The sequence below is a fragment of the Copadichromis virginalis genome, linkage group LG4 (genome assembly GCF_057382275.1).
Source record: "Copadichromis virginalis isolate Kocher_CV1m ecotype Utaka linkage group LG4, C_Virginalis_male_GT1.1, whole genome shotgun sequence".
Taxonomy (NCBI): domain Eukaryota; kingdom Metazoa; phylum Chordata; class Actinopteri; order Cichliformes; family Cichlidae; genus Copadichromis; species Copadichromis virginalis.
This window is the reverse complement of record NC_140621.1, coordinates 32,331,314-32,343,714: the sequence shown is the minus strand read 5'-3', so window position 1 is coordinate 32,343,714 and position 12,401 is coordinate 32,331,314. Positions and strand designations below refer to the sequence as shown.

General features: G+C 38.0%; 1 protein-coding gene across 2 annotated transcripts; it reads right to left on the bottom strand.

Annotated features, from left to right (window-relative positions):
* Window positions 1–4,392: 4,392 nt before the first annotated feature.
* Window positions 4,393–10,967, bottom strand: apol (apolipoprotein L). 2 transcript variants are annotated; one of them, XM_085454968.1, is made up of 5 exons: window positions 10,718–10,967; window positions 10,465–10,531; window positions 7,691–8,281; window positions 7,479–7,598; window positions 4,393–6,527 (listed from the first exon to the last, which is right to left on the bottom strand). In XM_085454968.1, exons 2-5 carry the CDS (start codon window positions 10,476–10,478, stop codon window positions 5,531–5,533), a joined length of 1,722 nt encoding a protein of 573 aa, XP_085311094.1. In that variant the 5' UTR covers window positions 10,479–10,531; window positions 10,718–10,967; the 3' UTR covers window positions 4,393–5,530. The 2 variants fall into 2 exon arrangements, with proteins under 2 accessions (XP_085311094.1, XP_085311093.1); XM_085454967.1 differs by lacking the exon at window positions 10,718–10,967 and having other exon boundaries at window positions 10,465–10,711.
* Window positions 10,968–12,401: the final 1,434 nt, after the last annotated feature.

Genomic DNA, 12,401 nt, shown 5'->3' with positions numbered 1-12,401 from the left:
CGCCTCGAGTGGACCTGCTGAAATAACTGCATACCCACTCAGTAATTAAACTGCCCGGTCACAAATGTTAAGTTTCGTTTTCATTTCTCCACATTATGAGCCACACCTGTGTTATCGGAAAATAAAAGTGGTGACTGAAAGGACTTTTCTTAATGAAAACACAACAAACATGTTCCCCCTTAAATCGTAAAGAATTTTATGATACAGTGTTTAATGTACACCGTGTTTTCCTGAAAATGTCCCAATTTTCAGCCAAGTATTTATCAGATTTTTTTTTCTTTTTCTTTTTTTTTATCCACGTTTCCCTTCCAAATGAACTCGAACACACCACCTCAAAGTACGGGGGAGATCTGATATTGACTCAACAGTGTTTCAATGTTTCCTTGCTATCTGGGGACGGATGTACATGCATAATCGAAACTAACCCATCCTGCCACATCCTGCGGGTTTTTTTTCCGGGGTGTGTGTGGGGGAGGGTGGGGGGGGGTGAAGAATAACACTATTTAACATCAAGAGAACGAAACCGGTATGTCAAACACTGGTCATGATTTCTGAGCTCATATGCGACCTTTTACACTCCCACAAATAGTGTTATACATGTGAACAACACTGTTTTGCAAAGTGGTGAAAGAAGCGGGTGAGTAAAAGCCATAATCCTCCTTAATATTGGATTCATTAATGTAAATACTACTTATATACATCATAATTAATTATTAGAGTTTTTTACTTTCAAATGTGCAAATAATAAATTACTAGCTACAGCTTTAAATTAAATGGTGTATGGGGTATAAAGTATAACATTTGCATCCAAATTTTAGAGAAGTAGATGCAGAATACTGAAGTACGTTAAATCTGTAGTTCAGTAAAATAACCTAACTAAATGTTCTCATTAAATTTCAATATGATTCTATCTATGCTGTCATCTAGTGGGCACTGGATACTGCACATTTAGCAGTACTCCAGTCCAAAAGCATTCCTTGAGCAGGGCATAAGTAGGAACCAATCATATTTTACGCCCCCCTCTGGGCATGCCCCTGTCCATCTCCATGTCCAGTACTGGTTAGCATAATCATTATTATTTATAGTTAGATAACTGAAAAGGCGTACCAAACCCAAGGCCTACCAAAATTTCCTAGAAAGAGATTTAAGCATCCAAAATGTTAATGTGAAAACAAAACTCCTGAAAGGAGAAAGACACAAAAGCAGCTATAAGAACAGAAGGAACAAAGAGACAAAACAAAGAAAGAATAGATGTAGAAAGATGAGCTGATTGCTGGTGTCATGAGGAAAATGTAGGCTCGTTATTTATGTTACAGAAACACAGAGATGAGACCAGGTGGAATTTTAATTAAAATAATTTCTGAAGGTGATATTGATGCATGTAAGCATTTGTAGCAACTGGAGAGGATGGAGACCTTATTGCTGATCTCTTTAATCTCGCTCACGATTACTACAAAAAACAAGCAATACCTGAAAAAGAAATGAAAAAAATATGGTAAACATTTGCATTAGTGTTTGTGTTTGTACTCAATAATGCTCCTCAGGTGCCAGAGGCAGACAGAGGACCCAGGAGTCTTGGGGCACACGCAGCCCTCCAAACAGTACTGAAGACCGAAGTCCAGTCTTAATTCCGTTAATCTAATGAAAAAACTAATTTTCCAAAATTTATAAGATTTATCTGTATTAAATTTAGAATCCGCGTACCGTACAGATAATTTGAATTTTACTTAATGTTACTTGCTATATAATGAAAATAGTAAAGCATAAAACACATTGCAAATACAATTTCAAAAAAAGAAACAAACTAATGACCAAAAATCACAGCTAGGAAACAGCCTGTAATCAGTTAAGACCAAAGCTTTGAAAAGCAGATTCCAGTTTTTAAACTTAATCACAGAATTCACAAAAGAAAAAGGGAAAAAATTCTGATATGATTCATCTTTTCATTGTCACATTTATATCATTTATATCTCCGTAATATTATTAATAAAATGTATTGCTGCATGACGTTTGCACTATAGCATACATTTAGAAAACAGTGGAGCACACTGTGGTTCAGTTTTCCCATCTAATGCAGTCCTGTCTGTTTACTGATCGATTACCCTATAACTCAAATTTATGCTTCACTTTGATCAGACGAAAGTTTAATTTGTTTTTCTCTAAAAATCTAACTCTTTATAAAAGGATAAAATGGCAAGTGTAGAATCCCTAGTTTTTCATCATTAGGCATCATTAATGAGGAAAAGAGTGTATATTCTGATGTTTTTGCTGATCTAGTGTTTTGGACACTAGTCCAAGTCTAAAGACACGCAAAGGATACTGCCAAACTGTCCCAGTGGCCTACTTGTCTGGCTTAATCAGAATCAGAAACAAAACAAATTATTACAAAGTCTAAATTAATATTGCTACGCTGCTATTTCTGAGAGCAACAAGAAAGATGTTAGCAAAACTTTGGTCCTGACCAAGAAAGAGAGTATAGCTCAAGAAATCAGTCAGAATTTCCACATAGGTCCACACACTAGCCACTAAGACCAAAGACAAAGTGGCACACTTTTATACTCTTTGGCCTCACCTTAAGTACTCTCATGTCTAATTGCTAAATGCATCACAGACCCATGCAGCAAACCCTAATAAGCCTCCTAGAACCACCATAATTAAATAAAAAAAAATTTGGAATTTCAGTTCTCTGTCCCTTTGTTTGTTCTCAAAAGACACAGACTGTTTTTTTTCTGTACTTGTCTCTTCATCGCTGTATAAAATGGAATCTCTAGGAAAGCTTTCTTTTTGTCTTCTGTCTTCAGACCTTCATTCAGAGAGTTACAGATCTTTTGCCATGAGTCTATTTCTGAGCTCCAAAGTGCAGCTTTTGCTCTGATGAATTGTGAGATCTTAGTTTTGCTGCCTTTAGCCAGACTGATGCTGTCTTTACAGATGAAAAAGATATCTAATCCAAGAAAGAAAGCATTGAGTGCAATGAGAGCTGCTCTGGCTGTCTTTGAGAGAGCAAGTGACCCTTTGAATGCTGCCTGACCCACTTCTGGGATTTCTGAGGCCATCTTGGGGGCTTTACTTTCCTGGGCCACCATCGTACCACAACCTGTAATCAGGTTTTTAGATTTTATCAATTTAACATCTGAAGCATCTCTAACCAGTGATCGAATCCTCAGTCCAACTGACCCAACTTGTTTAAAGCCAATGCACATATCTTTATAAAAACCCACTTCTTTGTCAGCAGTTGGTTGATTGATTACCTCTCCCAGACAATCCTGAATACTTTGCACATCTTCCATGAACTTCGGGAGGACATCATTGACTTTGCTTTTCTGTGTGCGTTTAACTCCAATCTCTGCTGCAGTGGTCACAGCACTGTTGATTTCACTGGTGAGATATAAATATATAACATAATAAAACAATGTTTTTTCATTTTTTCATATATATATTTTAAGTAATAAAATCTGTGAATTTTTATTGTTATTCAGTTCTTTGTTTTGCTCTTTGACAGCTAAAACCATGTTTAAATGTACATATACTTGATTAAAGCAATGTGTGGCTTACAAAACCTCTTTACTTTTTTACAAAAATTAAGGCAGTTTTGAAGGCAAGAGGGGTCCAACGTAGTAACAACAAGGTGTACCTGTGAGGTTATATCAGTAATAGTCATGTTAAACACGATGTGATAAAAAAAATTACTTTCACCATTGTTTGAATTTACTTTATCTTCAGCAGGATGTGCCTATATCAGATCTCTGCCTCTCGGGCTGGAACCACAGCTGTGGGAAGATTTTAATCTGAAGCTTGCAAACCAAACAAAAGTGTAACAGGTTGCTTTAGGTGTGAGAACAGATTTAAAAAGGTGTCTACTTCTATGATGTCAGCCAACTGTAAACCATCTAATCCCTGTTTGCATTTTGCGCTCCTGTTCCTTTATCATATGACTGACTGAATTACATGAAACATTGATTATCCTGTAAAACACCTAACATAAGAGGAGGAACAGTGCAACTTATTGCATTACTGATGATACAGCAGCTGGGATCCAACCAGAACTGTGCATACATGCAAATATATTAGTTTATGAATTTATTTCAAATCTTAAAAGAAATCTTTGCTTTCAACTGAGAAACATTTGTTGTTGTTACATATTGCAATACTTGCATTACTTGAAATTGTTGCTTCAGCATCTTGCAGCAGTTTCTTCACCCACAATAACCACATCTGCTTCTGATAACCTCCTCTGTCTTTGTATTTCTTTTTCTTTGACTCACTTTCTGTTCACTCTGTTTTTCCTTGTACTTTTATCTCAGCACCACGTTCAGCAAGAACAATGACTGCTGAGTTTTTGGTTGTTGGAATTTACATTTTCAACTGTCACATCAAATTACTGACTAAAAGTGGGTTTTACTTGTACGTTTATTTGTCTGTTTGTTTTACTTTAAGGACAATATGCACATATACCAACAATGACCTTGTTAAATACTGTAGCAATAAAATTAAGAGCATCACAGTTGTGGGAATTTTGTTTTGCTTCATCTGGAAGATTTCATCATCATCATCATATATTTGCTTTTGAAACTGTAATTACAGCTGTCACATGTTTTATAAGTGAAGCTTGCAAATGTGTAAGAGGCCACTGGAAAAGGTATCCATGTTTATCACATTACCAGAGAGTCTGACTAAATGTTCTGACAACAATTTAAATTCTATTTTTATGTAAAATATTGAGTCTTAAACAAGAAAAACTACAACATCTATTTTTTGTTTTGTTTTTTGTTTTAGAGTTTTCATCTAGTATCTGCTGCCTATCATCGACCACAGGCATAGCTTTTTAATCATATTCACTAAAACAATTCTGGATATTAACACATTTCATTGGATCAGTTAAAACTTTATATATCAACAGAGGGACAATTTAAGGATACAAGTATTTATACAAAAAGAAACAGATTACATTTACATTATGATCATTACATGTGATTAGTGCTGCTGTTAAATTACCAGTGCAGTACACACACAGCAGACTGGTCAGACTGGTACAAGAATATTTCATCTGTTCTAAAATCTATGCACCAGAACTTCGTGTAATTACTGTGTAATAACAGAACTATTACAAAAAAAGTTTATATCTGGAAGTAATTATTTTTTTTATTTTATTGCATACTTGATTAAATAATGTTATTAATACGGTTTTATATTTCACTGTGCAAATAAAATGTTCAGCAGAATTATGTACAAATCACATATATTATTCAAATTTGGCATTGACAGATATTTTCTCTGATACTTGATATTGCAGTAATCACAACTCTAGAATATACATTTTTTTTCAGTTGGCTTATTGGCAATTAATGTAATTACAGCATGAGGATGCCTCGCTGCGTGCTGTTACTGAAAAGACCTACAGTCTGACGATTGCTTTCAAACATTTTCCACATTAAACGGCTCTATGATCTGATCATAGTTTCAATCAGCATGAGTCGAGCACTTCAGTGATCAGCAATTTACAACTGTTTCATTGCAGTTTTTTTTTTAATCATTCAGCAGATGGTTCTACCCTTTCTGCTTCACTCTGTTTCTTCACCTCCATCTCCAGATAAATTGGAGTCTCCAGAACAGCCTTCTTTTTTTCTGATGTTGGCAAACCTTCATTCAGAGAGTCATGCATCTTCTGCCATGAGTCGATCTCTGAACTCCAAAGTGCAGCTCTGGCTCTGATAAATTGTGAGACTTCAGTCTCGCTGCCTTTAGCCAGACTGATGCTGTCTTTACAGATGAAGAAAATATCCATGCCGAGGAAGAGAGCATTAACTGCAATGAGACCTGCTCTTGCTGACTTGGAGAGTGCAAGGGTCCCTTTGGCTGCTGCCTGACCAATATCTGGGATATCTGAAGCAACCCTGGGTGCATTACGTAAGGCTTGTCCTTCTTGAGCCACAACTTTCCCAGCACTCGTGAGCAGCTCTTCAGTTTGTAACATCTTAACAGCAGAAGCGCTATCAACAAGTGCATCAATACCCTTTCCAATAGCACCAGCGTTTTTGGCAATCTTGCCAACTCCCACAACTATATTTATGTCAAGTGCGTCCAGTTTGGCGATGGTTTGCCTGGTAACCTCCTCCAGACAACTCTGGAGACTCTGTACATCCTCCATAAAGTTCTTGAAGACTTCAGAGGCTTTCTTTCGTTGTGTAGCATTTACTCCAACCTCTGTTGCAGTGGTCACAACACTGTTGACTCCACTGGTGATTCCCAGCCCGACTCCAGTCATTGTCAAAGCTAGAGAAACTCCTGCTGTGAAAGGAATTAATGCCAAACCAACAATGGACAGCACACCTCCAACTGCCCCCACGGAGCTGCCTGCCACACTGGAAATCTTTGCCCCCTTATTCATTTTGTCTAACTGAACAGCTGTCTCCTCCAGCTCCTTTAGAAACTGCAGCATGGTGGGCTGTCGCTTGTCGAACTCACTAATGAACCCATGGCACGGTTCCTCCTGGAACAAGAACACCATTCGGAACTGCTCGTTCATCCTGAGAGAAGAAATTTAAAAAGAATTAGTGGGGTGACACATTTTAAAATGTCACCATGTTATTGCAATATTAACAATATTTAGGTTTAGTTTTTAAGGTTACATGACCAACAAAAACATGTCATGTGTCCTGCAAAACATTTTTTTGGTTGCAGGGATATAAGTCCTCCCTGCAGCCCATGAACAAGACTAGAGGTTTAACCTCCCACGACCCAAACTCTTTCAAGTCATGCATTTTTAATTTCTCTTTGCTATTTGGGCTGATTGGGACCTGGTGAATGTAAAAACAAAGAATTACTTGATTTTTTTTTTTTTTTTTTACCTGATTTTTGTTTCTGAGAGAAATGAGATCCACATATGAGGACATTCGTTTTAAATTTTGATAGAGCAGTGGCAGTAGCAGTGGTCTAGACAACCCAAATTGTTATGTCCACATATGTGGACGCCAGGTCCTAGGAGGTTAAGAAACATCTACACTGGCTTCACTTTTCAGATCCAGAAGCTACATCGTTTTTTGTATAGTGTAGTGTCCAGGCAAGCATGTTTATCAGGGGTCTCGAACTCCAGGCCTCGAGGGGCAGTGTCCTGCAGGTTTTAGATGTGTCCTTGATCCAACACAGCTGATTTAAATGGCAAAATTATCTCCTCAACTTGTCTTGAAGTTCTCTGGAGGCCTGGTAATGAACTCATCATTTGTTTCAGGTGTGTTGGCCCAGGGTGAGATCTAAAACCTGCAGGACACTGGCCATCGAGGCCTGGAGTTCAAGACCCCTGATGCACTAGGAGTGAAACCGGTCTCACTGCAGCGGCAATGTCTACGTCACAGCACCAACATCAAAGGACATCTTATGCAGGCCTGTAGGACACCAGCAGTATCTGAGCCCTGAGATGAAGAAAAAAAAAGAAAAAACAAGTTCTGCACTGACACATATTTGGGAACAGAAAAACTTACCTGATCTCATCGAGCTGATTTACGTGATCAAGCATTCTCTGTACGTCATCCTCAGACAAATCCACATCAAGATCAACCACAGTTTCTACAGCCATCTTCAGACCAAAGTCACTGAAGCAGCTGTGAAGAACGCAGGTCAACTTATTTTATACAATAGATGATACTTAATGTGCAAAATTCCTTAATATTTTGTATATCATTTATTTGTTTACCTTTTGTCCAACTTCTCACAGATTGTCTTGGAGGTCTGTATGTATCTGTCCAGCTGATATGCCAGCACTTCCACATTCTGGAGTTTGGGAAGGAAGAAGACGTTGTCGTCTCTTTTAAACTCCAGCAGCAGAGGACAGATCACTCGTGCAGCCAAGATGACAGCCTGAACATACTCAGGACTGATCCCTTCTGGAAGTTGTAACACCTGGTTCTCCGTGAACACATGCAGCGAGGTCACTGCCAGCTTCTCCACTGCATCCAGGAAGCTGCTGAGACTCTCCAGGCCACTTGCAGTGTCATTCAACACTTCAGTCAGCTCATTCTCCAGCTCTACACGCTTGCTGTCTACATTCACAGTCACCTTGCTCTTCATATACTCCACAAAGGCTTTACCTTTTTCCTCTGACTTAGTAACATGGTTGATGTTTAGGTCAAGTGCTTCAAGTCTATCTTTGATATCCCTCATCATTTCTACCTCGGTGTCTCTCCAGAGCATCCATTTAGAGAACATCTCACAGAATGCTCTCACTGTGTGGATGTAGGTGAGGGTGTCTGTGGTGTAGCGGCACAAGGCCTCCTGTAGCTCCTTTCTGTAACACAAAGCATCATCTGTTTGTGAGGTTTCTAGGGGAATTCAAGCAAAACTTGTACATGACAGCTCGGTCGCAGAGCTCAGTATAAAGTGCACTACATAACAACTTTAATAGTTTAAACACTTTTATTTAAAATGTACAGCACAGCACAGAGTCCAACACAAACCAAAAAATACTTCAGATTTTGTTTTGCTAGTAGTGCTAAGTGGGTAGGCACTTTGTCCACAATAGCTAATATTAGAGATTTTGTACCAAAAATTCAATTTGTGGAAGAATCTTTGTTTAATCTTGGGCTAACATCTCACAGGATTGTCTTTCTCTTTTTAAGTGCCCTTTCGCACTGTCCCTCTTCCCTTCTGTTTTTCTTTTCCTTCCTCTCCCTTTCCTATCCCTCAGTCATGTCTGTCCCATCTGTAACAACTGAAAATAAAATAAAATAAATAATAACAACAAAGGTTAATCAAATGGACCCATACGGCAAGGCCGTGATGACCATTTGGCAAAGTAAATCCATTGGGTATCCTTGTTGGTCTTCAGACAACAATTCTGACGGCTAAAGAACCAAATGGGACAGGCAAAAAAAAAAAAAAAAAAAAAAAAAAAAAAAAATCCTTCCACTACCATGACCTGGATGACTGAGAGCCTACACAGATGTCTCACTGTGGATTTGATGCAGGATCCAAAATAATCATATAGACTTTCTTCATAGTCAGTTTGAAGTAACGATAACGGGGTTGTTTTTTTGGGGTTTTTTTTAAGTGATAACAGTGCCCAGGGGAAAGCAAAAGATGACAACAAGTGTCAGCACTCTTTGGCACCAAAGGACAGTCCTACTCCTGCTTAAGACTGATGGTAAAAATGTAGATTTGGTATTAATGTACCCTTTAAACATTTATATGTTTGTTTTGTAATTTAAGTACTTGAAAACTTTTTGAACCATTTTTAGTAGGTATACTATTACACAGTTGGGGTTTGTTATATTGTGTCTATTGTTCTAGTTCTTGTCTTTATTCTAAAGATGCACTATTATTACAGAGATTTTTAAATAACATGCAACTAAACCTCAGCAAGGGTTTGTCATTGTTTGATTAACAAAGGGTCTCCCAGTTGTGGACTTTTATTAGCTCAGATACACAAACTGGTTTTGTACCAACAAAGGCCTGAAAGTCCCTATTTTGTATTTTAGTAGCTGTTTTTTTTATAATATAACCACTAGATGGCGCCAAATTACAAAAGGCTATGGGTCAGTAAATGGAGTTATTAGGACAGGTTTTAATAAAATGGTGTACTGCAATTCTGTGGTTTCTCTTTTTTATACATTTCCTCTGTTTTGTCCTGGTGCTGTTGCTGTACACCAACAGAAGATATAGCTCTTCTTCTTCTTTGGGTGTGTACTGTGGATATTCTGTTTCATCTGTTTCAAATTTATTTAAACTTGAATATTTGTCACCCAATTCCTGTCCTGATGGGACTTTTATTACTTATTATAAAGCCCGACTTCAGACATGCATAAGCAGGTAACATTAATGTGACTAAGTCATTTTGCCCTAGAGGTATTTTCTTCAGGCCTCAATGTTTAGAGTGGTAGAAAAACACCTGGGATATTAATTAGCAGCACACTCATTAGCAGATTGCTAATATTAATGCAACAGTGCTCATGTATCATGTCTGTTACAGTTGCAGTGTTTATGACTTAACCACAGACTTTGTCCTTTAATACATCTCTGTATAAATTTTTTCTATAGCCCCTCCAAACGTTTATGTAAGGAGTCATTGTGATGAAAAGAAAGAAAAAAGCAAAGATATGTTTTTTGGGAGGGGACATTGCATATTTGTACATTTTTTAGGTTTAAAAGATTAAAATATGAAAAAAGACTAAAAGTCTAACCGCTAACAAAGAGACACGTTTTCGTGTAAAAACCAGCAGTCCCATCACAAGTTTTTAAAATTAAATCTAACATGAAAACTTGGATGTAACCGGAACTGCAGCTGATTAAAGTGAAAGAGTAGATACGTAGAAGTAAAGTGGTCCTGTTCCTCCAACGATTCTTTTAAAGTCGCTGGGTGTGTCTTTAAAATAGTTTCTTCCGTGTTTTGTTCTAGTCTGTCACTTAATCAGTACATATAAGTATTTTACTACATGCACTCTAAAGTTTTCCGTGCACCATGAGCCGCCTTACCTTGCCTCAGACATCTTCTTCTTCTCTGTGTGTTGTGTTCAGGTCCTCGCGGAGGTCTCACCTTTATCTGCGCAAAGGAAACAAGAACAGGATGGATCTGAAGCCCGCAGTCCAGCTGTTGTAGAAATTAACAAGCTCCCAATACCACGCCTCGAGTGGACCTGCTGAAATAACTGCATACCCACTCAGTAATTAAACTGCCCGGTCACAAATGTTAAGTTTCGTTTTCATTTCTCCACATTATGAGCCACACCTGTTTGTGTAACACCTTGGATCATCGACAGTCAGCTGACTTTTGTTTGTTAAGGAGGGTGAAAAAGTTTAGTAGCGACATTTGACGTTCAGGCAACAACAACAACTTGCTCGTCTTGATCAACTGGTTTCCTGATGCTGCCTTCAAGTGTTATCGGAAAATAAAAGTGGTGACTGAAAGGACTTTTCTTAATGAAAACACAACAAACATGTTCCCCCTTAAATCGTAAAGAATTTTATGATACAGTGTTTATTGTACACCGTGTTTTCCTGAAAATGCCCCAATTTTCAGCCAAGTATTTATCAGATTTCTTTTTCTTTCTCTTTTTTTTATCCACGTTTCCCTTCCAAATGAACTCGAACACACCACCTCAAAGTACGGGGGAGACGGATGTACATGCATAATCGAAACTAACCCATCCTGCCACGTCCTGCGGGTTTTTTTGTGTGGGGGAGGGGGGGGGGGGTGAAGAATAACACTATTTAACATCAAGAGAACGAAACCGGTATGTCAAACACTGGTCATGATTTCTGAGCTCATATGCGACCTTTTACACTCCCACAAATAGTGTTATACATGTGAACAACACTGTTTTGCAAAGTGGTGAAAGAAGCGGGTGAGTAAAAGCCATAATCCTCCTTAATATTGGATTCATTAATGTAAATACTACTTATATACATCATAATTAATTATTAGAGTTTTTTGCTTTCAAATGTGCAAATAATAAATTACTAGCTACAGCTTTAAATTAAATGGTGTATGGGGTATAAAGTAAAACATTTGCATCCAAATTTTAGAGAAGTAGATGCAGAATACTGAAGTACGTTAAATCTGTAGTTCAGTAAAATAACCTAACTAAATGTTCTCATTAAATTTCAATATGATTCTATCTATGCTGTCATCTAGTGGGCACTGGATACTGCACATTTAGCAGTACTCCAGTCCAAAAGCATTCCTTGAGCAGGGCATAAGTAGGAACCAATCATATTTTACGCTCCCCTCTGGGCATGCCCCTGTCCATCTCCATGTCCAGTACTGGTTAGCATAATCATTATTATTTATAGATAACTGAAAAGGCGTACCAACCCAAGGCCTACCAAAATTTCCTAGAAAGAGATAAAGCATCCAAAATGTTAATGTGAAATGAGCACAAAGACATACAAAGCCCACAGATCACAGGGGGAGATACAAAACTCCTGAAAGGAGAAAGACACAAAAGCAGCTATAAGAACAGAAGGAACAAAGAGACAAAACAAAGAAAGAATAGATGTAGAAAGATGAAACCAAAGAAAACATGACCGAGAAGATGCCCCTGAACTCTCTCAGCACACGTATGTGCTTGTGCTCCTGGGCAAATTCAGCAGCTTCCTCTGCCTGTTCATCATCATGTCTGCTTTGCTGCAACAATAAAAACAGCCCTGCACTGCTCGACGCTCACAAAGGTCGCACTCTAAGACTGAATCAACACAATGACTCCACTCATAGCAGCTGATAACCATGTGAATCCAGAAAATCAAAGGGCCAATTCATAAGCAGCTGACGCAGAAGAAGTTAGCTGTTGTGCTTTCTCCTTGTCACTGTGTTGTGAACACCACAATATAAAACCTCTATAGTGAAACTATTGTGCTTGTCAGTATATTCTAAAATATAAAAAAGCATACAATGGTGAATATTTGAATTCAAA